Genomic DNA, 26,174 nt, shown 5'->3' with positions numbered 1-26,174 from the left:
ACAGAGCTACTCCCTTTATTACATTTCATCTAAAAAACAGAGCCTAGTTCATTCCAATCTGGAAATTCCAAAGTGCAAATCTATACACCTTTTCCAGGAAATAAGCCACACTGATGGAACACAGTGGAACTTATAAAGCAGGCCTGTGTCTGTTTATCTAGATGTACCGTATTTTTCGCCCCATAGGACGCATTGGCCCATAGGACGCACCTGGGGGTTTTTTTGGGTGGGGGGGAAATAAAGAAAAAAAATTATTCCTCCTCCAGGCGCTTGTGGGGCCGGCAGCGGGGAGAAGCGCTTTTCTCCCCACCGCCAACCTTTAGACCAGGTCCGGGGACAGCGGGAAAGCGCGCTGCGTCTCCCCGCTGTCCCCGGAGCTTGCGGGGCCAGCAGCGGGGAGAAGTGCTCTTCTCCCCGCCGCCAGCCTTCAGACCACATCGGGAGACAGCGGGATGCGGCGTTCCGCCTCCCCACTGTCCCCCAAGCTTGTGGGGCTGGCGCTGGGGCTCTCCTGAAGCCTGCATTCGCCCCATAGGATGCACACACATTTCCCCTTCATTTTTTGGAGGGGGAAAAGTGCATCCTATAGGGCGAAAAATACGGTAAATGAAACATCAATACTGTATCACATGTACTACATACAGTGCCTCCAGTTTTTTCTTCCTATGTCTAGGGCTATGCACCTGCACTGCAATAGGTCACTACTCTCAACAAAGATTGCCACCTTCAACTTTGCTGGCTTAAATATTTGATGAGCAAAAGGTGCTTTGCTGTAGCTTCTAGCGTAATGGGATGCAGAAGAAAGTACCAACCAGTGTTCTCTGCATACTTCACAAATATTCACCGAGCCATTCAGAAAAAATCAGCAGTTTTGTGAATGTCACTAATTTATCATATCACCTGCAACCAGTTCCATTTTGTCCTAATATTGCATTGTGTTACTAGTTACTAGTTACATTGTGTTACTACTTGCCTTTGAGAACAAGTGTTCATCCCAATACAATTTCTACAAAGTCTAAAATAGGCTTTTAAAGCACCTTGCACTGTTTGTGCATACACACTTAGCATTCCTCACACTGGCATAAAATGTAACATTATTCCAACAAGTTAAAAGAACCTACAGTGCCCTTTAGGAGTGTCCTACTGAACTACCACCACCACCAACAACAACAGCAACATTAACAACAACAAGGAGAGCAGGATTCTACCCAAAAATGTGTGAGGGTGGGGGAGAGAAAAGAAAAGCAATACTTGACAAAGACAAAGGGTGTGCATGCTACTGTGAGGATTCACTGACCTAGTAACCTATATAAAGAAACCAAGAGGCTCTTCTCCTGCTCTCCAATAGAAAGACCCAACACTGAGGAGCCAAGCTCAACGACTAGTGCAGATTTATGGAGCGGTGCAGGAATACCCGGGCGAGAAAGGGCATCCCTTTGGGGTCAGCCCAACCCAAGGCGCCCCCTTCGCCCAGCCCCCGTCCCCGCCCAACCCAGGAGGGAGGCACCTCTGCTCTGGGGCTCCGCGAGGCTCTCGGTGCTGGACTGCGCGCGGGCGCCGGCGCTTCTCTGGAGGCTGCTGCTGCTGCTCCCCGCCCGGGCCCGAGGAGCCCTGCCCAGGGGGCTCCCGAAGGGCGAAAAGACCCCGCTGAAGAAGCGCAGCAGGCGGCGCTCGGGCGAAGAGGCCGAACTCTCCCAGGCCCCCAGCCGCTCCGAAAGCATCTGCAGCTCGCCGGCCGGGCTCTTCGGGGCCCCGCCCGCCTCGGGCCCCGCCCGCGGGGGGCGCCGGCCGGCGCTCAGCGACCTTCCCGCGCCGCCGGCCGGCAGAGAGAGGCAGCCGGAGCTGCGGTGGCGCTTGGTCCGCGCCAAGGCGCGCAGCCGCAGCGCCTCCCCGCCGCTCCAGTGCCGGAAACTGCAGCTCCGGCGCAGCGGAGCCGCCGCCGCCGCCGCTTCCTCGGCGGGCGAGTGTCTCGGGAGCCCCGCGGGGCCGGCCTCCTCCTCCGAGTCCTTCTTCCCGCGCGCCTCGGCCGGCGGCCACCTGAAGCCCAGCCCGGCTCGCCTGGTCACCTTCAGGCGGCCCAGCTCCAGCTGCCCGGTGCTGAGGGCCCGCGAGCTGCGGAAAGCGTGGCCGGCGGCGGCGGCAGCCCCCCCGGCGCTCTCCTGCGGCTCCTGGAGGAAGCCATCGCGGGGCCCGGCGGCCGAGCCGAGAGGCTCCTTCTTCACTAGGGTCACCGAGATGCGGTAGACCGTTTTCCGCTGGGGGGTCCCCCGCTCCGCGGCGCCCGGGGAGGAAGGGGCGGAGGTCGGGTCGCTGCTGTCCAGGAGGTACATCTCCAGTCCCGCCGCGGGGGACTAGCCGAGGCCAGGTCCTTTGTCCCTGCCTCTCCTCCGGCGGCGAGCTCCTCCGCCTGCGGTCACTTCGGGAGGCACGGCAGCTCCGGCTGCCCTTCCCTCCTCCGGCTCGGCTGCCTGGGGAGGTAACGGCATCGCTCCATGTCGACAGCGCCTGCCTAGGAAACAGCCGCCCCACGGAGCCTCCCTTTCTCTCCTGCCTCCCGGCCACGCGCGCCCACCATCACCACCCCAAATCCAAGCCGGGAGGGAGCGGAGCGAGCTTTCCTCCCGCAGATCTCTGGAAGCAGCGCCGGAGAGGATTAGCGAGGGGAGGAGCAGCAGCCGCCCTCCTCCTCGGTTTTATTGTTTACAGAAGATGGCCCGTTCGCATATTGTGCCCTTTTTGCAGAGCAAATCCGATTATATCTCGTCCGCTTAATATACTAAATGAAGCGCCGGCCCTGTATCATCCTTGCAATCTACTGTCGCCCAAAAGGAAGAACGATGCTGGAAATAATAATAATTCCCCGTTGCCACCAATCGCTGGATGCCTCAGCGTAATCCGACTCCTAGACAAACATGTTCCTCGGCTGCAATCAGCATACTGTACGACAGTCTCCCAGTATCAGAAAGCAGCAGATACCCTAAAGAGCTTGGTCTCAAGAAACGGGGAGAAAAGGCAAATTCCGGAGTGGAACGCAGCTTCTCTGCGGAATGAGTTAGCTTGCAAATACCGGAACATAAAGTAGCCCAAGAGACTGAGGGCAGGAATTACTTACTGTAAAGGCAGGAATTACAAAGCTCATACCTAGAACAAACGTAGCTGGTCTCTAAGGTGCTACTAGACTTTATTTTTTAAATTATTTTGTAAGGGCAGGGTTTGTTTTGTCAGTTCCATACCAGTCAAACAAAACCAGGTTTTGTGAAACCAAAAAGCTAGCAATCTGCTTTTAATCTTAATAATAAAGCTACTGAACTACCACAGCAAATAAAACTCCAATTTCTTCAGAATGTTAAGTCTGAAACTAGCTTAAATAAAAGTGTTACATAAAACAATCCTAAATATATTTACTCACAAATTCTGAATTTAGTAGTACTTATTCCCTAGTTAAGTGTGCTCAGGTCTGAAGCCTTTGATTGCTGCTGAATGATACTCCTTTACTAACAAAATAAAAAAAATCCTTCCAGTAGCACCCTAATTTTGTTTCGACTACAGCAGACTAACACAGGTACCTACCTGTAACTAGATCCTTTACTAACAGTCTTGCAGGAAAGGGGTACCAGTTTTTGGATGGCCCTGATCATAGGCATAGCCAAGGGGGAGCATGGAGAGGCAGCTCCCCCCATCAATGAAAATAAATAAAAATACATAGCAAACTGAGGTTCTGCCCCCCCCAGGCCTTCCCCCAACAAAAACCCTGGCTACGCCCATTACCCTGATAATTTACAGTCCCAACTCAGTACACAGATTGCACTGTTTGTTCTATCTTGTTCATCTGAAATATTGTGTTAAAAGTCACAAAGAAAGATAGTTTTTCTGTTTTAAAGAGAGTATTAATAGAAATACAGTGGTACCTCGGGTTACATACGCTTCAGCTTACAGACTCTGCTGACCCAAAAATAGTCCCTCGGGTTAAGAAGAAGAAGAGTTTGGATTTGATATCCCGCCTTTCACTCCCTTTAAGGAGTCTCAAAGCGGCTAATATTCTCCTTTCCCTTCCTTCCCCACAACAAACACTCTGTGAGGTGAGTGGGGCTGAGAGACTTCAGAGAAGTGTGACTGGCCCAAGGTCACCCAGCAGCTGCATGTGGAGGAGTGGAGACGCGAACCCGGTTCCCCAGATTACGAGACTACCGCTCTTAACCACTACACCACACTGGCTCTAAGAACTGGGTTAAGAACTTTGCTTCAGGATGAGAACAGAAACGTGCTTTGGCAGCGCGGCAGCAGGGGGAGCCCCCATTAGTGAAAGTGGTACTTAAGGTTAAGAACAGTTTCAGGTTAAGAACAGACCTCCAGAACGAATTAAGTTCTTAACCCGAGGTACCACTGTATCCACGAGAAACTTTAGGAGGATGTCAATTTTAATTAACCACTTTATGCTTTTTTTAAAAGCCACATTCAGTGTTTTCACAGAGTATCTCAAACATCAGCCAACCATTAGTTGGTCTCTAAGGTGCCACTGGAAATATATATAGGTATAGGTATAGGTATAGGTATAGGTATAGGTATAGGTATAGGTATAGGTATAGGTATAGGTATATATACACACACAGTAATAGATAGATATATATTGGGGGGTCCTCAAGAAACTTGATTTTGTGCACACCTGCCCTTTTCAGGTGTTATTAACATTACTTGACTAATTTGAGCCATACACTTGCCTATTTAAATATAAATGCCTATTTATCTGCTCCAGCATTTTATTACCAAATCAGGACATGATCCTCTTCCACTCCTGTTCCTCAGCAACTAGTAATATGGTCCCTAGTACTGGAAGTAATACAAGTTTTGGTTTTTTGTCTTTGGACCCAACAAAATGCAGTGTTCAATGATTTCAGTCTCTTCAGAGATATGATTCTCTTTCTCTATATGCACACACCCCTTTCAAGAGTTACATACACTAGTGTTTAGAGAGCCAATCAGGTATCATCTGGTTTTGGCAATGATGGCTCATAAGCCCACCTTTTTTGGAGTAATACCATAAAATTATTGGAAAGATAATTTTAATAAAGAATGTAATGCAATAACTTTTATGAAGGATTTTTTATTACAACAGCATTCATGGAACACAAAGAAAAAATGAGATATACAAAAATTCTCACCATGTCAGTTAATACTTAGTTGGGTAACCTTTAGCCTTCCCATTAGTGAACCAAGTTTTTTAGTTCTGCAGCTGTAATAATGTGAAACTAAGATTGAATTATTGCCTCTATTAATTGGATTTTATTGCTAGGTTGCTTCTGACTAACAAGCTTCTTTAGTCGGCTCCATTTCGACTGGGTTAAGGTCTGGGCTATGCATTTGGGGGCATTTATTTTCCCATTAATGACACAAATTCTGCCCACACCTTTTGTTGTCATACAACTCCAGATCATAACACTAACTGGGTGTTTCATGGTAGGTGCAAGGCAAGTAGAATGTAAATCTTCTCTGATACTCCCCCTCATGTATTACATGTCATCACTACCAAGCAAGGAGATTTGGGTCTCATCACTCCAAATAACACTGTCCCATTGTTCCACTGTCCAGTTAACGTGGGTTTTAGCCCAGTTTAATCTTTTCAACCTTTGTTTGAAAGATAACAATGGCTTTTTCCTTGGAATTTTAGCATTCAGACCATATTCCTGCAGTCTGAGCCGAACAGTCCTTGCACTCAAGTTCACATTACATTGTGCCATGTCATCTTGTATACATCGAGATGATTTTCTTCTGTCACGTAGGCACAGTTTCTCAATTCCTCTATCGTCACTTGCTGCTGTGCACCTTTCCTGCCTTTACCAGTCTGATTTTGTAGTGACTGAGTCTCCTTATACCTCTTCAAAAATTTAGAAACACCACCTTTGGTTAAGTTTCCACTGATTTTTCTTCTAATTTCTTCATAACTATAGCCTTGTTCACTTAATATTACTATTTTACATCACTTTCTGGGTGACCAGCCAACTCTTTGCACCATTTCTTTAATTTTCTTACGTTTTACAAGCTCGCTAAATGAAAGAACAAAAAACCCCAACCAACTTGATAGCAATCATATAACACACTGACAAATGGCCTCCTTATTTATGCTGTAATAAATAATCTTTCATAAAAATTATTGCATTACATTCTTCACTAAATTATATTTCCATTGATATATAATTTTGTAGTATTACTCAAAAAAAGTGGTGTTATGAGGTGTATTCTCGAAACAAGATGACACCTGACTGGCTCTCAACACTCCTTTTTCTGGTTATTTGCCTATAACTTTTGATAGAATACAGATAATTGAACAAACCTTGTTGCATTACATTCCTCATTATCTTTCCATTGATATACAGTATCTGCAAGAATACTTAATAATACAAGCATTCACACTTGATACACGGGCAATAATGAATACACAACCTAATATTTTTTTTACTTGGGAAAGTGATCTATTAAATCTGGCAATATTTATTGGCTTTTAAGTGATGCCTGTAAAAGTGAACATCTTCTGGTAAGGCTCCATTCTTAACACATTAATTAATCAAAAAATATTGTCTAACATTTGTTTCTTATGTTCTGCTAATTCTAGCCATTATTTTGCATCTAACTCCAGCTTATGGATCTCAGGATTTGAATAAAGAAATAAACCATATATTAACTGTGCTCTTAAAACATTTCCAAAGACTAATAATGCAATTGTTTTAGACAGAATTTAAAACAACTATCTGAACATATTAGTATACAGTGGTACCTCGGGTTAAGAACTTAATTCGTTCTGGAGGTCCGTTCTTAACCTGAAACTGTTCTTAACCTGAGGTACCACTTTAGTGCAATTTCTGTTCTCATCCTGAAGCAAAATTCTTAACCCAAGGTACTATTTCTGGGTTAGTGGAGTCTGTAACCTGAAGCGTCTGTACCCCAAGGTACCACTGTACCTCTTAAGAGTCAAAAACGTGGATCAAGGTTTAAATTTTAAAAAGCAATATCAACAATGTAGATATGCAGCAACAAAACAACTGGGGCAAAATTTGCCCCTGCTGTTCACAAAAATTGTAAGTAATAAATGCTCACTTTCCTAATACATTCTTCTAGTGATTGATGTGGTATACAACAGTAAAATAAATAATTTTAAACAGATAAATTAAATATATAACAAATATATAGCAGAAAATGACAGAAATAACATAGAAGAAAGTAACAAATCATAGATTAAAAGCCAGTTGTTACTACTACTACTACTACTACTACTACTAATAATAATAATAATAATATCCGGCCCATCTGGTTGGGTTTCCCCAGCCACTTGAAGATGCAAAGAAATGGAGCCTGATGAGAAAAAGCCCTGCCCATTGAGGATTACGTCAATGTAAAATACAACATTAAGAACCATTTCAAACAAATTAGAATCACAACTAGAACAGGTCCTGAAAATGTAAATCTTAAGTGTCAAAGGCCAAAGTAAAGAAGTGCATCTTCAGCATATGGAAAAGATAGAAGAGACTGTGTACATTTGCTAAGGAGACTGACACCAACTTCCATCCAGAATCCATCTCGTCATCAATTCAGCGTAGTCATGGTGAGAGTACTGTAAGCTGCAAAACGTTAAAGAAGTAACAGTTCCCACCTACCCTTCAACCTACCAGAAGAAACTTCCCAACCTTTAAGTGGGCTTCATAAGAACTTGAAGAGTAGACTCCAAATGAAATCTAGGAAGGTGTCTAGAACTGTATTTGCCAGACAGTTTGACCTGGATCCTTGTTTACCTTCAAGAATCATAAAGCTGTAGAGTCGGAAGCGACCCTGAAGGCCATCTAGTTCAAGTCCTGCAATGCAGGAACAGCCCTTACTGTCAGAAAGTTATTCCTGATATTTAGTCAGATTCTCCCTTCTTGTAACTTGAAGCCATTGGTGCAGGTCCTACCCTCCAGAGCAGGAGAAAACAAGCTTGCTCCATCCTCCAAGGATATTGACAAGCTGGAACATGTGCAACCAAGGTGATAAATGGTCTGAAAACCAAGCCTTACAAGGAGCATTTGAAGGAGCTGGGTATGCTTAGCCTGGAAAAGAGGAGACTGAGGGGAGATATGATAGCCGTTTACAAATATCTTAAGGACTGCCACATGGAAGAGAGAACAAGCTTCTTTTCTCCTGCTCCAGAGGTTGGGACCCAGACCAGTGGATTCAAATTACAAAAAAGGAAATTTCCACTAGATATCAGGAAGAACATTTTGACAGTAAGAGCAGTTTGACATTGGAACAAACTCCCTCAGAAGGTTGTGGACTCTCCTTCATTGGAGGTTTTCAAGCAGAGGTTGAATGGCCATCTGCCATGGATGCTTTAGTGGAGAGACTTGCATTGCAGAGGGTTGGACTAGATGATCCTCAAGAGCCTTTCCAACTCTACAACAGTCTCCTCTTCTCCAAGCTAAACATACAAAACTCCCTCAACCATTCTTCATAAAGCTTAGTTTCCAGACCCTTGATCATCTTGGTTGACCTCCTGCACACCTTCCAGCTTGTCAATATCTTTCTTAAATTGTGGTGCCCAGAAGTGGACACAGCACTCCAGGTGTGGTCTGATCAAGGAAGAATAGAGCCGTACTATTACTTCCCCTTAACTGGAGTCAAGAGTCCATGAGAAAGAGAATAGCACATGAAATTAAGAGAGGAGAAATCATTCAGGGCAACTTTGCATGGAAGCACAAGCCTAGCATCTGTAGGTTAGAAGGAATTTGTTTGCTCGCATGAAATTTCTTCTGTGTAGGTTAGTAACATTTGTGGGCTTGTTTAAAAGGCTGTTTTAGAGGTCGCCACTCTATTAATTTACAAGATTGTAAATTAAATTAGCCAGATGCCTACCAATCACAGCAAAAAAATGAACAAAAGAAAAACTGCAACACCATTTATCTATATAACAAATAAATTCTATTCTGTACACAAACGTGCTCAATACGCAGTGTAATTCAGGTATTCTGGCTGATTCAGTTGAAAGGATGATAAGATTCTCTAGATATTTTCCATTTAAAGAAAACACACTGATAGAATCAGATGGTGTTCAAGATAGCCAGAAGCAAGCCAAATGTAGGTCACTTCTTGAAGTCTGAAAGGAATGTGCTGTTTGTGTGTGTGCACGCAGACTTGTATGTATATGCATTATTCTTAGACTTGGCTTCTCTTTATCTTCAGGCTCATACGTTTCTAGTTCTTGAAACCATGCACCATTTACTCAACTGAAACAATTGGATCTTGCATCTGGCTTTCATTTTATGCCTAAACTATGTAATCTCTGTAACTAGCTACCAGTGTAACAACCACAACATGTTTACAACCCTCATTTTATAGATACACACATGGCATATGATTGCATGAGTGAAAGGTTACTTGTGCAATCAGTCTTTCCCCTTTCCATAAACATATTTTTTTACCCAGAATCAAGCTATCAGCATTTAATCCCAGATAAGTGAGTTGTAGCCTTAAACACACTCATTCAAAATTTTAGCATGTAAAAATACAAGGGAAAACATCAAATACTGATTAGATATACATCAAGATTCAGACTGTCAAAACCATTCACCAAGGTAATTGTTTTATTTTATTTATATCTCATCCTTCACTGAACAGCACAATAAGCAATGGTTTATTGTGACATCCAAATAAAACTAGTATGTGAGAGAGATAGAGACTGAAATTTTTAGAGATTGTAATGCAGACATTCCAATTTCATAAAAGGTGGGGGAAACAGGCTAAACAAAGTGTTGTGCTGTAGCAATGTAAGGTTGAAGAAGGGATGTGTGTACACACTTTAAGTTAACACTCGGTTAACTCCTGGGCATAATATTCAGAATGACTGAGAAGAACACATATACTATTTTCTATACATCATGGAATGAATATCCCTTGCTTCATGTCCATGTGTCAGGAAAACCTAGCTATTCATGTATCCCAAAATCAGTATTAAGTGCTCATGTAAAACAAATAATTATAAAAATCCCTAAAATAAAGTGTCTAAGGAGAGGAACATTTGGTCCTTGATCATGAACAGTACTGTATTGTGCTTGGCTAGATTATTTTATACCTGGATCTAAAATTGCTTATATGCAAGTTGTTTTATATTGCAATGATATAGCTAATCTACAGTAATACATCTGATAAACTCTGAATTAGGCCACCTTATTAGCTATCAACTCCTTAAAGTTATTTAGGGAGAACAGATTTCTGCAGCATGTAGAACACAAGTCCAATTCCAGATACAGCAGATGGCCAAGATATACCTCAGAGATAACAGAGCTACAACATATGTTATTTACACTTAACTGAGGTATTTTCAGGACTCAAACATTGTTGGCAGCAGAATATTTGCACAATTAGACAAAAATATTTTTTTCTGCATAAAACTTGGAAGTCTCAGCCAAACAATTGGAAGTAACATCCATTTGAACACAAGGTATCTACAACTGGAACTGTACCAACATTTAATAGACTTTGTCCTGACAAAAATTCAATTTCAGCACATACAGCAATCCCCATTTTGGAGAGGGATGAGCTGCACAACAGAATTTCCAAATAGCTTGTCAATGAACAATGGAGAGTAGGTGTTAATGCTCCAGTTTGGTGTTTACAATCATGTCTTCATTCACCTGCCCTGTCCCCAACGTCACAAATGGGCATGGTTGAGGAAATAGTCTTGTGAATCAAATTAGGCCTAATTTGGCCCAGTGGCTGGAGGTTCCCAACCCGAAAACCAATGTGTTAAACATACTGGTTCATTAAAACCAGCACATAACAAAATAGTCTTCTGTCAGTTGATCCTGAACACATATTCAACCATTTAAATCCTGTCTCCATTTATCCAATCCTCTGAATTTTGCCCATAAGATTTGTGTGACAATAAGAAGAAGAGTTTGGATTTGATATCCCGCTTTATCACTACCCGAAGGAGTCTCAAAGCGGCTCACATTCTCCTTTCCCTTCCTCCCCCACAACAAACACTCTGTGAGGTGAGTGGGGCTGAGAGACTTCAGAGAAGTGTGACCGGCCCAAGGTCACCCAGCAGCTGCATGTGGAGGAGCGGAGATGCGAACCCAGTTCACCAGATTACGAGTCCACCGCTCTTAACCACTGCACAATTAACTTTTAAAAACACAACTAGTTCACAGAAGCAAAAACAGGGCTACTTCTCTGGAATTCTATGTTTGTACACAGACTAGAGAATCACAAGAGAGCCCAACATATACTGACAGCTGAGGCAGCTCAGTCAGTAGAGCATGAGACTCTTTATCTCAGGGTTATTGGTTTGCGCAAAAGACTCCTGCATTGCAGGACGTTGGAACAGATTACTTTTGGGGGTCCCTTCCAACTCTACGATTCTAATCAGCTTACTAGCTGTGTTGGAAACCAACAGGTTGATATGTTTGGTGTTTGTTACCTGACCCATTGTGGTGTAGTGGTTAAGAGCGGTGGACTCATAATCTGGTGAATCGGGTTCGCTTCCCCGCTCCTCCACATGCAGGTATTGGGTGACCTTGGGCTAGTCACACTTCTCTGAAGTCTCTCAACCTCACTCGCCTCCCAGAGTGTTTGTTGTGTGGAAGGAAGGGAAAGGAGATTAGGAGCCACTTTGAGACTCCTTAAGGGGAGTGAAAGGTGGGATATCATGTCCAAACGTTTCTTCTTCTTTCATGAGAGTTGAAAATTTAGAAATTCTATGGACTCTCCCATTTCATTCTTAACAGCTAATGAGATTGTGTCAGTTTTACCCACTAGAAAGCACAAAGTATTACATGTATCTGAAAGAAGCTAAGCAATCCAGGTTTGCCCATGAGAACTCATTATAAGCAGCAAGACCCCAACTGACATGAATTATTTACTGTGATCTTACACTTATAATTATGCACATGCATTAAACACAAAAACGTGCATCTGTGCCCCACTTTAAAATCCACATGGAAATCAAACTACTGAAAATAAGTGAAATGGAACAAGCAATGTGTAACACCAGAGACACAAGCTAACTGGTACTCTAAATGCTCCCCCAGCACCCAAATGAACATGTAAAATTTCCATGCCTTTGCACCAGTTAGATTTGGATACCCCCTGTTTGCGCGCACACACACGATTTATGAAGGATTTATTGCAGCTCTTAACTGATGCAAGTGATTTTTAAAAATCTCTATTATTATTATTATTATTATTATTATTAATAATAATAATAATATATCATGTTAACAAACAATTGTTTGTCTTGTGGCACCTTAAAGACTAACCAATTTATTATGCCACAAGCTCCCTTGGGCTAGTCTGCTACTTCATCAGCTATATGAACTGTTAACCTCAGTTGGTAGGTTTGCAATTATGTTTACATATGCATACACACACAGGATGGTGTAGAGAAAAATGTGTAAACATCAGGATTAAATGGCAATGAAATGCAAAAGGTAAAGTCTGTAACAACAACAATTCAGTTAACCTTAAATATATGCAAAATAAGCATAGGGTCCGTTCATAGCAACATCATCATACTTTACTTGCAACCTTAATCAATACCTTTAGAGAAAAAAGCCATGAAGAAATAACAAATAACTGTATCCTTCCTTTCCATCAGATGCCATTGTAGCATTGTTAATTAATTTATTTTTTAATCCCTCTGTACCTTAATCATAAATTTCATCAGAGTGGACAGCAATAGTAAAATGCATTATGACGAGAAACACATAATTAGAAGATACAACTGCTAATCTCTCTCACATCTGCCACTGAAAAGCCCTTACTTCAAATGCCTGGAAGAAGAGGAAAGTCTTCAGCTGGTAACAAAAGATGGAGAGAGTCAGCTCCAACCTAACTTTGGCGGAGAGGCTGTTTCAAAGCCAGGGTGCCTTCACTGAGAAGGCAATTTGGGGGGTTGCAACTCCGCTGACCGCTGACTCTGCTAAAGATAGATGTATCAGAAGGTTCTTCCCAAGTCACTTTAAGACCAGGCAGACTTCTACAAGCAGAAATCCTCTGGATCCCACCCTAATGACATATTTACATCCCTATAGTATCACTCATTATGTTTATTTTCATGTACTTTTCTCGTAACATGCCCAGGCTACTATTCTTCTGTAGAACGTTATATTGAGTGTCATTAAACATCTGATTCATGCTATCAATCCAGCATGTATTCAGTACTAATTAACTAGTTGTATCACTTGCAAGAATCATAGCTAAAGAACCCTTTAAGAGGGAATTTGTATGCTGCAGAAGTCAAACTGCCTTTTTCTGCTCCACTTTCAAACATCTAGGGGAGCGAACTGCACTCTGCCCCTTGGGCCCAAATGGTCTGCCTACTGCCTTCCCCCCAGCTGTAGGGCAGCTGAGTGGGAGGAGGCAGGCAGACTCCAGAGGCCCTGCAGTGCGCCCCATCCCTATGAGCGGCTCACTCCGCCCCAAGCGCCGGAGCGGATTCCTCCGCCGCTGCAAGGAGCTATGACTGCCAGAGCTGCCTGAGTGATTGCGCTTGAGGAATGGGGGGTCTGGGTAGCCAGGGGGCGGCTGAGGGAACTGGGTGGAAGGGACAATGTCCGGAGCGGGGGCTGCTGGGGGGGGAGTACCAGACCAGGGTTTGTCATGAGGCCAATAGTGAAGGGAGGCTGGGGGAAAAGAACATGGATGGTGGCATGTACAGTATTTATTTATATATTTAATTACAACATTCAGTGTATAAGACAACCCCCAATTTTAATCTTTAAAAATTTGGGGGGAAATATTGTCTTATACATGGAAAAGTACGGTAAACAAACTCATCTATACAAGTGCAAAACTTATTTAAAGTACACTTTAAAGTGCAAAACTTAGATAAAAGTGATTCTTTAAATTTAAGCAGTTGGCCTTTTTCAAGTGTAAAGAAAGTGTTTCACGGTCTCAACCTGAATGCAACTAATGGAGCTACATGGTATCTGAAGAACTGTGCATGCACACAAAAGCTCATACCAATAACATACTTAGTTGGTCTCTATGGTGCTACTGGAAGGTTTTTTTTTTAATTTTGTTTTGACTAATGGAGCTACAGTATTTTTAAATTTAGCACAACCTTATTTGTTATCTGTGTGTCAGTAATAAAGAACTTGGTATTATGTCACAGTAGCATCAGTGAATAAAAATCTATTTGAAGTTGTAGCAGAGTACAATTGGTTATCTAGAGTTAAAATCATGGCTTCAGATATGTATTTCTCCTATTTTTCGCCAGATTATTACAATGCTTGGACAAATGCACAACACTTCTGTCATCTAGTAGTATAGCAGATACACTGTTAAAAATGCACCTTTTACCTCAAGGTCAAAGAACTAGTAGCCAAACCCTTCACATTTTTTAAAAAAAGGCATAACTGAAACAAATCTAACCATATTATTCATCAATATCTCACTTCACAGCAACCAAAGAAACACAAGCCAAGAGTGTGTGATGTGTGTACAGTGGTGCCCCGCAAGATGGAAAACCCGCTAGATGAAAGGGTTTTCCGTTTTGGAGGCGCTTCGCAAAACGAATTTCCCTATGGGCTTGCTTCGCAAGACGAAAATGTCTTGCGAGTTCCTGCGGGGTTTTTTCCCCTTTCCCCCCCTTTTCCTAAGCCCTAAGCCGCTTATCAGCTGATCCGCTGATAAGCCGCTTATCAGCTGATCCGCTAAAAGCAGCTAAACCGCTAATAGCGCTAATCCGCTAAGCTGTCAATGGGCTTGCTTCGCAAGACGAAAAAACCGCTATACGAAGAGCCTCACGGAACGGATTCTTTTCGTCTTGCGAGGCACCACTGTACAGCAATGCAAGGAACAGGGAGGTACTCTGATGTGATGGAAGAATGGGAAAACTTCAAGAGGCTTTGGGAGAGGGTCTTAATGTGCATGGAAGAAGTTTCCTGTCCCTCCCCACATGCTTCAGCCACATTTATGCCTGAAAAGCCTTTCCAGAGTATAAGGGGGCCCTTCCTGAACAATGTGTGGTGGGGCAAAAGGGAATGGGAATTGCACAAAATCACACAGAGTTTGGGGGTGATTTCTCCCTCCCACAGTAGCCCCTGCAAACCAACCCACTTTGTCAGGAGGACCTCCCAACTCTCAAAAGGCACAGATTACTGCAGTGGGCAGGAAGAAGGGATGGGAAACATTCTTTCCACCAACTTCCTGGAAGTAGATTCCGTAGAATTCTATCAGTTATATTTCATCTACACAATCAGAATGAATTTCAGGAACCAAAATGGTTTTACTGTGCAGCCTGAGCAGGAGCAGTGAACACTGCTATAGTTAATTGTTGTCGCTTGTGTTCACTCCCCCCCTCCCCCGCCCGCACTGCCCTGCTCACAGTTGTGAAGAAGATTCTTACGCTATGAATGGTCCGTGTCACCATTAAGAAAAAAAGATAAGAATAGGCCAATATATATGTAGACTTTCCCGGGATAAAGTTTACTTTTCTTCTTTCAGTTCTCATAGTTCTTAACCTAGCTCAAGGTTGTCATCTGTTGCCAAGGTTGCCAGATGTTTCTTGTTTCGACACCACAAACATAAATGGGGTCAGCCCCCACAGTAGTGGCCAAAATAGTCATTTGAATAATTAATATTTACAAATATGGGCATATGTGTGTATGTGTGAGTAAAATATGGTGCTAGAATTTGAACTTAAATGTTTGCGGGAGGAGGCAAAGCAGCACATGGAAGGCTGCATTCAGCGATCTCACAGGGCGGGGGGGCGGGACGCAAAGCAGTAAAGGGAAGGGAACTGCCAGCAATCTCACTTGCGTGCTGGGTGGGGAGGCACCAAGACTTTTCGAAATGCTCACAATCTACCAATCTCCACAAAATGCACCTGAAATGCGGCTAATTTTGAACCCTGCATCAGAGTACCTTCCTGTTCATTTACTCCACGTTCTCTTGGCTTTTAAAAGTGCTGCCCTTTCTATATAGGATCAGAATGACTGGAAGGGGCAGTATTTTCTTTGATAGATAAAACAAATTTATTTTAAAAACTTTCTTCTCGGTTAGATAGCAAGAATTGATTTCTGAGAAGAATTGGTAGACGGGTGGGGGGTGTTTGTGTAATCACACTAAAATCAGAAAGGAATTTTGCGCAATATATGCTAGCACTATCTAAATGGCAAAATAAGTACAAAAAAATACTACGGTATTCTTGTGGCATCTTAACTGCCAGGCTGCAGTTTACTCAGTAGAAACTACATTTTCAATAGTCAATTGAGTAAATCTTGAGTTCACCTAGTAATATCTAAAAATACCCACACTTAAAAAAAAAAATCTGACTTGGGAGCAAGCCTGGCTAGAAGTGCATGTAAGCATTATGTCTTGGTTGACCTTGACAAAAGTGTTTGCTCCACCTGTGCTGAGTTCAGAAACAATGATTGCAGAAATTCTAGCTGTTTGTTTTCCTCCTGGCCTACATGCATTACTGCCTACATGCAGCAATGATATCCTCCTGGCTTAGAAAATCTTCATGATAAACTTTATGTAGCTTAACATAATCATGTATAGAAATAAAGCAAATGGTTCAGCTTCATATATTTTGTGTGTCTTGTACAAGTTTAGACTTCCAGCATTCAAGAAGTGAGAAACTATATACTTAGCCCCATGGATAATTAGTTGTCATGGGGCAATTGCTTGCTCTCTCCTCTGCTGCTGCTGCTACATCTCCTTCTCCTCATGTTGGTTTTCACAGTGGTTTGTGTTGCAGGGTAGGGGGTGTATGTATGACAGACATTCATCTAGAATATCAAGTGAGTGTACATGGTATGTTAGACATTGCTTTGGAATTATTGCAGTATTGATTATTGTAATGGATAGAGTATTGCGATGGTGATTGCCTTTCTCTCTTTTTTGCAGCCAAGGAAAAATAGTCTTTCTTGTATCTTAATCTATTGCCTCACATCAGTACACTCTGGAATAATTTTCTTACACTTAGCACTCAGGTGTGCTGAGAATATTATTTTGCATTCAACATGAACGTTAACAATGGTAACAACTGTGTTTCATATTTAATACAATTGGGATTTTAACAATTTGAGATTGGTTATTTCTCTAATACATAACAACAATTTATTAATAATAATTTATATGCCTCTAATTTACATGCTGTATATGGAGTATTTTAAACAATGAACGTAATCTGCATTTATTTGTTCTGTTTGTCTATTCTGGAGTAATCTCAAAGGCTTTAGCCACTAGTGAGCTGCTGCAGCAGCTGTTGCAGTTTTCTGTCACAAGGCCTATTAACAGTCAGTGCTGCACTTTAATATACTAATACTTGTGTGCATCAATATATTAAATAGTAAACTCTCTTCGGGAATAGTTCAGTATAATATGTAGAAATTTCATAAACCCTAAAGTTTAAAAATAATAAATACATTCTGGGTGTATTTTAAAGCTGTTGCTTTATTTATTTATTTTTGTACCTGAATTTGCAATCATTTTCAAAGCACATGGTGCTTTCCTTTTCCTGAAATGCTCATCTTTAACTATTCAATGTTGATTCCTTTTTTAATAATGTGGTTTTGTTTTACTTTTCAAAAATTACATGCCTGACAGCAATCTCGGGGATAGCAAAATGGAAACAGCTCCTCTCCAACTCTGTCTGGTCTATAGCACAGGGGCCACATGTGCTTTTGACTGTATTTTGCTGCCCCCAGTGCCTGGTGAATCTGTCCCATTCTTCCATCACATCAGAGCAGTGTTAGAAACTGGGACTGAAAAGCTGTTTGCCACATGGCTTCTGGAACCTACGTTATGGGTGCCACAACAGTGTCTAGTCACTTTTTTTTCCCAATTCAGTGACACTTTCTACTTATATTTTCAAAACACATGAACTAATACACAGTTTACATCAGTGACACATTTTTAATATCACATTTTAAATAGCAATTCATATATATATATATATATATATATATATATATACACATGCCTTTTGCGTTTTTCCATTCACACATCATGTTTACTCCACATAGAATATTTATGTACAGACTTCTCAACCTATCATTATTATCAAGCTCTTCAGTTAAGGAAAAAAGTGGGAAATGTTAGTGAATTTAAAATAAGATTGTTTCTCTACTTTTTCACACTTTGCATCTTGTACACCAAAATAATGTAATCAAATTAGGGAGAAGTTTGAAAATAATACTTACCTACAGAGAAGCTGGCACTTGGCATCATTTATCTTCAGAAGTAATGCTTTTACCCTTTCCAAAGTGTGGGCTATCACAGGACAGCCTTTGCAATTTGTGCTATAACAATATCCATGTGATTCTGGAGTTCACAGTGTGAATTACACACACAAAAAGGCATTCCATTTAATGCAGAAAAACCTTTCCTCACTCAGAAGGATATTTCTGCTTTATCTTCAGGATGAGCTTCCACTTTCGAAAACCAGCTCACTAGTTCAAGGATGGAGAACTACAGTATTTGATAAAAGATCAAAGATGCCATCAATCCAAAGCAAAGGGCAGGCCCCCTTAACTGTGGCATCATTTACCCCAAGATAATCTACAAAAATGCCTTTTCCCAAAACTGCCTAATAAAAGTAGATAACGTTTTTTTAAAGTTACCAGGAACATAATAGTTTGAGACACTGGAAAGCAGACTGCAATTCTATACTTGCTTTTGAAGATATTGTGATGTTGAAATGTTTAAGTCAGATACCTGCTATATTCAGGTAGTTTAAATTGTCACCAGCCAGTAATTTACAGGACAAGATAGCTAGCCTTTATTCTCTACTGTTAACTTCCTGAAGAGTCTGAAGCTAGCCACCAATGAACAGTACAATGGTACCTCAGGTTACATACACTTACATACACTTCAGGTTACAGACTCCGCTAACCCAGAAATAACCTCAGGTTAAGAACTTTGCTTCAGGATGAGAACAGAAATCGTGCTCTGGCAGCAAGGCGGCAGCAGGAGGCCCCATTAGCTAAAGTGGTGCTTCAGGTTAAGAACAGTTTCAGGTTAAAAACGGACCTCCAGAACGAATTAAGTTCTTATCCCAAGGTACCACTGTATAGTGAGCTAAACTACACTGATAACTGCCAATACAGTACCTAATATTAAAACACTTTCAACAGATAAATTTCAAAGCATTTCCAGACACAAAATACTATGGCATATTACCGCTATCCAATATCAGTGTAACGTAAATGTTATTTCCTTAATTTACAAATGGATAAACACCCTGGCCCCTACAGCTCCCTTCAGTTCAACAGCAATCACTATAACATGCCTCCATATAATTACCACATATTTCTCCCCAAAGAAACAAAAAACAACCATATTCTTTCTTGCAAATTCAGGAACACCGGTTTGAAACACTAAGCAAAGTAAAAAGTTGAAGTGCTACATTTTTCACATCAGAAAGATTACAACCTACCATATATTCTTATATCACATGTAGCAAATGTAAAAAAGGCAGACTTAAGAATGTGAAAGCTCAAAGTTGTACATATTTGTGTTTGTAACTAGGCACTGTGATAGAAAGATGGTGAAGTGGTTGTACTGCAGCATTCCAAACTGATGCATGAAAATCATATACTACAACACAAAAACATATGCAGCTAAGCACAGATGTGAGAAGGAATCCTGATCCAAAGGAACAGGTGGAACATTACAGTCAGCAAGCACTAAACTTACCAACTTCTAAATATAAGTAATAATACACACTAGTTGAACTTTCGAGGTGTTTTCTGTTATACCTGAACAGTGAGACAGTTTATGCAAATAAACTTTATCCGATAACTCTCAAGAGAGGAAATGGTCATATAAAAGCAAGAGATCATGTGACGGGACGGGGGGGGGGAGTAGTAAAGAGGAAATTAGTTTAGATTAACTAAAATGCATTAAAATTTACAACAAGAATATTTCAATCCAACCCACATACCATACAAATCAGGACAAATACCATACAGAATATAAACCACTCCTTAACAATAATGCACTGACATAGCCAACAAGAGGAAGCTTAATGATTCTAAGAATATTTGGTTTAATTGAACTACTTGCTCATGAGACAGCAAGTAGATATCACCTGCTCAGTCTAAAGGCCGGAGGATTAGATTAAGCTTCTGCAATATGGCTATGCAAGTAACTCTTCGAAGCCTCTGCCCGCTTCTCCTTTATAATAGGAGAGAGCAACAAAAAATATGTTAATGTTAGAGGTATCTTGCATTCCTGCTCATTTAAAAAGCAACAACTAAATATTATTTATTTATATTATGCTTATATGCTAAAATGATATACTAGAAATCCAAACAACCAAAAAAGGCACTGGAACAGCCACACTTTCCAATACTCATCAAACTATAAGGCTCCTTTATATAGTCCAATAACTCCTTTCCAGCTGGTCTTTTTGCAACCTGACCAGGACCAAAGACATCCTACAGGCTTTGCAGAGCAATACTAATTCTCTAGGGACTTGCTAACTAGGCTGCACAGTAAGACAGGCAAGCAACAGCCTGCCTCAAGAGGCTGTAGTGTGCAGGCTCATGTCTGATATGCAACATCAAAACACCACATGTGTACTTTGCACTTCCAAGAAGCAGCTGCATTTCTAAAGCAGCACTATTTATTTATTTCCAAGGTGCTCCTTCCTTAAGACCCTCCCCTGAAAACTTTTTTTAAAAAATGTTCTGTTAAGTATTTCTTCGCAATATTTTACAGGTCCGTCAAACAAATGTGATAGAAGAGTTAGGAAATCAGTCTAGCTTATCAGATCAGCATTATGCAGACCACACAGCAAGACACTCCATGGCATTCTATTAAAAAGGTAGGGGGAACTCACAGCAAATAAAAGAGCTTTTCCAGTCTCACTGCAGTTCAGTGCCTGAGAACTGAGAACTGAAATAAGGAAGCCCTGGAGCCTCTAATCTTTCTTCACCTTAGGGCCAACCCCTATCTGTCTCAGTACGGTGACGGCAACGACATACAGGTGAAACTGGAAAAAATTAGAATATTGTGGAAAAGTTCATTTATTTCAGTAATTCAACTTAAAAGGTGAAACTAATATATGAGATAGACTCATGACATGCAAAGGGAGATATGCCAAGCCTTTATTTGTTATAATTGTGATGATTATGGCATACAGCTGATGAAACCCCCAAATTAACAATCTCAGAAAATTAGAATATTATGAAAAGGTGCTGTAGCTATTCAATCCATAACACCTGCAATGGATTCCTGAGCCTTTAAATGGTCTTTCAGTCTGGTTCAGTATAAAGCACAATCATGCGGAAGGCTGCTGACCTGACAGTTGTGCAGAAAGCCATCACTGAGACCCTCCATAAGGAGGGAAAACCTCAAAAGGTAATTGCAGAAGTAGTTGGATGTTCCCAAAGTGCTGTACCGAAGCACATTAATGGAAAGTTATGCGGAAGGGGAAAGTGTGGAAGAAAAAGGTGCACAAGCAGCAGGGTTGACTGCAGCCTAGAGAGGATTGTCAGGAAAAGACCATTCAAACGTGCTGGGGACTTTCACAAGGCGCGGAATGAAGCTGGAGCCACCACACAGAGACGGATCCTGGAGATGGGCTTCAAATGTTGTCTTCTCTTGTCAAGCCACTCCTGAACAAGAAACGACGTCAGAAGCGTCTTACCTGGGCTAAAGAAAAAAAGAACTGGTCTGTTGCTCAGTGGTCCCAAGTCCTCTTTTCTGATGAGAGCAACCATTGCATCTCATTTGGAAACCAAGGACCCAGAGTCTGAAGGAAGAATGGGGAGGCACACAATGCCAGATGCCTGAAGTCCAGTGTGAAGTTTCCACAGTCTGTGTTGATTTGGGGAGCCATGTCATCAGCTGGTGTTGGTCCACTGTGCTTCATTAAGTCCAGGGTCAATGCAGCCTTCTACCGGGAGATTTTGGAGCACTTCATGCTTCCTTCCACAGACGAGCTTTATGGGGATGCTGACTTCATTTTCCAGCAGGACTTGGCACCTGTCCATACTGCCAAAAGTACCAAAACCTGGTTCAACGCCCATGGGATTACAGTGCTTGACTGGCCAGCAAACTCGCCTGACCTGAACCCCATAGAGATTCTATAGGGCACTGCCAAGAGAAAGATGAGAGACATGAGACCGAGCAATGCAGAAGAGCTGAGGGCTGCTATTGAAGCATCCTGGTCTTCCATAACACCTCAGCAGTGCCACAGGCTGATAGCATCCATGCCAGGCCACACTGAGGCAGTAATTGATGCAAAAGGGGCCCAAACCAAGTACTGAGTACATATGCATGCTTCTACTTCTCAGAGGTCCAATATTCCTCTATTTGCAATCCTTGTATTTCATTTAATATTCTAATTTTCTGAGATTGTTAATTTGGGGTTTTCATCAGCTGTACGCCATAATCATCACAATTATAACAAATAAAGACTTGACATAGACTCATGACATGCAAAGGGAGATATATCTCATATATTAGTTTCACCTTTTAAGTTGACTTACTGAAATAAATGAACTTTTCCACGATATTCTAATTTTCGAGTTCCACCTGTACCTTACACAGTTATTGCAAGAATCACGACGACTTGAGTGCTGTTGCACACACTAAGAGTGCTATACATTTTGGTTGTATTCCCATAAAAGCAAGGGGGAGGCCAGGGGGCCATCTGGCGACCCATCGCTCAGAAACAAGTTTCGCTACACTCAGCGGGGCTTGCTCCGCAAGGAACTACCAGGGGGCGCAGGCTTGCAATCGCCACCGGCGGAGGGAGAGGCACAGCGGCGATCTTTCTTTGGGGGGTGAGGCTAAGACTCCGGTGGGCGCAGAAGGGCTCGCTTCCGAATCAGGGCAGACAGGAGGCGGGGGGGGGAGAGAGAGAGATAAACACCACCAGCAGCAGCAGCTGCAACTCCAGCCGCGTCACCCACCTTCGATGGCGATGACGTGCTCCCGGAGCTGGCCCTGCAGCGCCGGCTCCTCCACCCGCTCCAGAAGGTCGTAGATGGAGTAGATGTTGGGGTGCACCGACTCGAAGCGCTGGATCTCCGCCCGGATGGCCGCCGAGTTGGCCAGTTGCTGTTGCTGCTGGAGGTGCTGGTAGTTCATGGCGGGGGGCGGAGCGGCCACGGAGCGTCCCCGCCGCAGAGCGACCACCCTCAAGGCAGGCGGGCAGGCAGGCAGGCAGGCAGGCGGGGAGGCAGGGAGGCAGGCAGGCGCCCGCCCGCCCGCCCGCCCGCTCCTCCCTCCCTCAGTCGCCGAGCCGCGCTCTTGTCAGCTCGCGTTCTGTCAGGAAAGGGCCGGGCGCGGAGGCCCCCGGAACACACGCAGGGACAAGGAACGCCTCACACACACACACACACACGCCGGAAAGAGAAGCGCACAAGAAAGGCGGCGGCGGCGGCGACGCCGGGCCTCAGGCAACCGCTGCTCGCCAAACCCCGACGGCCGGACTGGCTCTGAACGCGCCGCCCACCGCCGCGGAACCGGCCAACGTCCGCGCCAGCCCCGCCCCCGCGCCGACGCTCCCAAACCGTCGCTCTCCTCCCCTCAGAGACGCGTCAACCCTCCCCCACATCTAGAGATCCCGCATATAGTTCCAGGCCCAAGCCCCGTCCCGGGGGGGGGGGGCGGGCGGGAGGGAGAGAGGAGAATCAGGAAAGGGCCCGTTGCTTCCTGGGAAGCGTAGTTTTCAGGGGATCTGCCAGGAAAAGAAAATCCTCTCCTCTTTTCGGTTTGGACATCGCGCCGGTATATAGAACTTCAGTCAAATAATGAGGAGTAAATGGCGCGGTATTCCGCACCGACACGCAACGCGCATACCCACGCGCACATTCATTCCCCGCCTACTCCCGCGGCCGCGGAAGCCTGAGAGGAGAGCTCTTTCCCCTCAGGTCGCGGGTGGCGGGGGGTTGGCGAGGGAGCGCTTCCCTGCGGTGCCCGCCCGGCCTCGATGCCCTTTCCCTGGCAAGAAGAAACAAACGAAACCCGAGGAAATGGAGCGATTGGTGGCGCTTTCGCGGCGCTTTAAACCCTTTGCATAGCCAGCAGCCTGTGGGCGGAGTCTTCAAAGTCATAATAATTGTCTTATTTATCTGCCGCCCATCTGACAGGGTCACCCCAGCAGCTTCCAACAAATTAAAACACAATACAACATCCAACGTTAAAAACCTCCGTGCCTTCAGGTGCAATATTTGTGCCCAAGTTTCCCTTATTATTTGTTTGCTCCTTTATTAAATTTCTATACCACCCTTCATCACAATATAAAAACACAAAAAAATACATACCATAATAACCAAACACAAACAATTACCTCCACCGAAACCCACAGTTTAAAAGGCCATAGATGGCTTCATTATTCAAAAGTGGAATGTTTTTCCTGGAGCCTAAGAGATGTAGTGAAGGCGCCAGGTGAGCCTGAGGAGAGAGAGAGCAGCGTTCCACAAGGGGGGAACCGCTGCAAAAAAGGCCTTTCTCATGTTGCCCCCCCCCCCAGCCCTCTCATGGAGGGGGCACATGAAGAAAGGCCTCCAATGAGGATCTCAGGATCCAGGTCAGTTCATATGGGGAGAGGTGGTCCTTGAGGTACTGTAGTACGCTTTCTGGGGGGGGGGGACTCCCTGATCCTGAATGGGGCAACTGTGCCTCTGAAGGACCAGGTGCACAGCCTTGGAGTCATTTTGAACTCACAGGTGTCCATGGAGGTGCAGGTCAATTCTGTGTCCAGGGCAGCTGTCTACCAGCTCTGTCTGGTACACTGGCTGAGACCCTATCTGCCTGCGCACTGTCTCACCAGAGTGGTGCATGCTCTGGTTATCTCTCGCTTGGACTACTGCCATGTACAGTGGTGCCCCGCAAGACGAATGCCTCGCAAGACGGAAAACTCGCTAGACGAAAGAGTTTTCCATTTTGGAGGTGCTTCGCAAAACGAATTTCCTATGGGCTTGCTTCGCAAGACGAAAATGTCTTGCGAGTTCCTGCGGGTGTTTTTTTCCTTTCCCCCCCTTATTCTAAGCCGCTTATCCGCTAAGCTGCTAAAAGCCGCTAATCCGCTAAGCCATCAATGGGCTTGCTTCGCAAGACGAAAAAACCGCTAGACGAAGAGACTCGCGGAAGGGATTATTTTCGTCTTGCGAGGCACCACTGTACTCTACATGGGGCTATCTTTTAAGGTTACCTGGAAACTACAATTAATCCAGAATGCAGCTGCCAGACGGGTGACTGGGAGCAGCCGCTGGGACCATATAACACCAGTCCTAAAGGATCTACATTGGCTTCCAGTATGTTTCCAAACACAATTCAAAGTGTTGGTGTTGATCTTTAAAGCCCTAAATGGATTTGGACCTGCATACCTAAAGGAGCGTCTCCACCCCCATCACTCAGCCAGACACAGAGATCCAGCTCCAAGGGCCCTCTGGCAGTTCCCTCACTGCAAGAAGTGAGGTTACAGGCAACCAGGCAGAGGGCCTTCTTGGTAGTGGCGCCCGCCCTGTGGAACTCCCTGCCATCAGATGTCAAGGAGATAAACAACTGTCTGACTTTTAGAAGACATCTGAAGGCAACCCTGTATAGGGAAGCCTTTTAATGTTTGATGTCTTATTGTGTTTTAATGTTTGGAAACCATGCAGAGTGACTGGGGCAACCCAGTCAGATGGGCGGCATATAAATAAATCATCATCATATTATTATTTTTTACTACCTCATATGTTGGTGAATCCTCTACAAAAACTATTTATTTGTCAGGCTTCCTTAGGGGGAAAGGCTCACAGGTAATCTGTAGATATGTGAGAGAAAGAGATGCTTGGCCATAGTTTGCACTCAAGTGGCAAACCTGTCTGGCCTGTATCAGTTCAGTCTGCAGATGATGGGCTCACAACATGAGGGAAGGGAATTGTTCCATATATAGAAACCTAGATACAATACTAGCAAGGATTCTGTCCTGATTAAAAATAGCAAGTGAATCTGATCCAATGACCATAGGGCTGCATGGTCCTTCTACCTTACAGCATTTTCCCCACTTACGTTCCTCAGTAATTGGTATTCAGAGGCAAAACCTTTCCTATTCTGGAGATAAGACACAATTAGCAGGACTAGTGTCCGCTGATAGCTTTATCATGCATGAATTAGTCTAAAATCCACTGTCCAATGTGATGGCTATTATTACTACATCTTGTGTGAGCAGATTCCATCATTTTACTACACACTGT

General features: G+C 43.5%; 1 protein-coding gene and 1 long non-coding RNA gene across 8 annotated transcripts in view; one reads left to right on the top strand and one right to left on the bottom strand.

Annotated features, from left to right (window-relative positions):
- AGAP1 (ArfGAP with GTPase domain, ankyrin repeat and PH domain 1) overlaps positions 1-23,139 on the bottom strand; it is a 335,918-nt gene extending 312,779 nt beyond the window's left edge. For 3 of the 7 annotated variants that reach the window (XM_081863021.1, XM_081863022.1, XM_081863025.1), the window contains exon 1: positions 22,899-23,139. In XM_081863021.1, the coding sequence (XP_081719147.1) occupies positions 22,899-23,076 (178 nt within the window). In that variant the 5' untranslated portion in view covers positions 23,077-23,139. Of the gene's footprint in view, positions 1-1,507; positions 3,372-22,898 lie in introns of those variants that run through there. The other 4 variants (XM_081863020.1, XM_081863023.1, XM_081863024.1 and 1 more) reach the window with 2 other exon arrangements.
- The window catches only part of LOC309335598, a 248,011-nt gene extending 223,025 nt beyond the window's left edge, over positions 1-24,986 (top strand). The window contains exon 3 of the long non-coding RNA XR_014153594.1: positions 24,942-24,986. This is a non-coding gene — a long non-coding RNA (uncharacterized lncRNA). The remainder of the gene's footprint in view (positions 1-24,941) is intronic.
- Positions 24,987-26,174: the final 1,188 nt, after the last annotated feature.

Source organism: Podarcis erhardii (assembly GCF_964252035.2).
Source record: "Podarcis erhardii genome assembly, chromosome: 1".
NCBI lineage: Eukaryota > Metazoa > Chordata > Lepidosauria > Squamata > Lacertidae > Podarcis > Podarcis erhardii.
The sequence above is the reverse complement of the archived record's forward strand: the minus strand, read 5'-3'. Positions and strand labels throughout refer to the sequence as shown.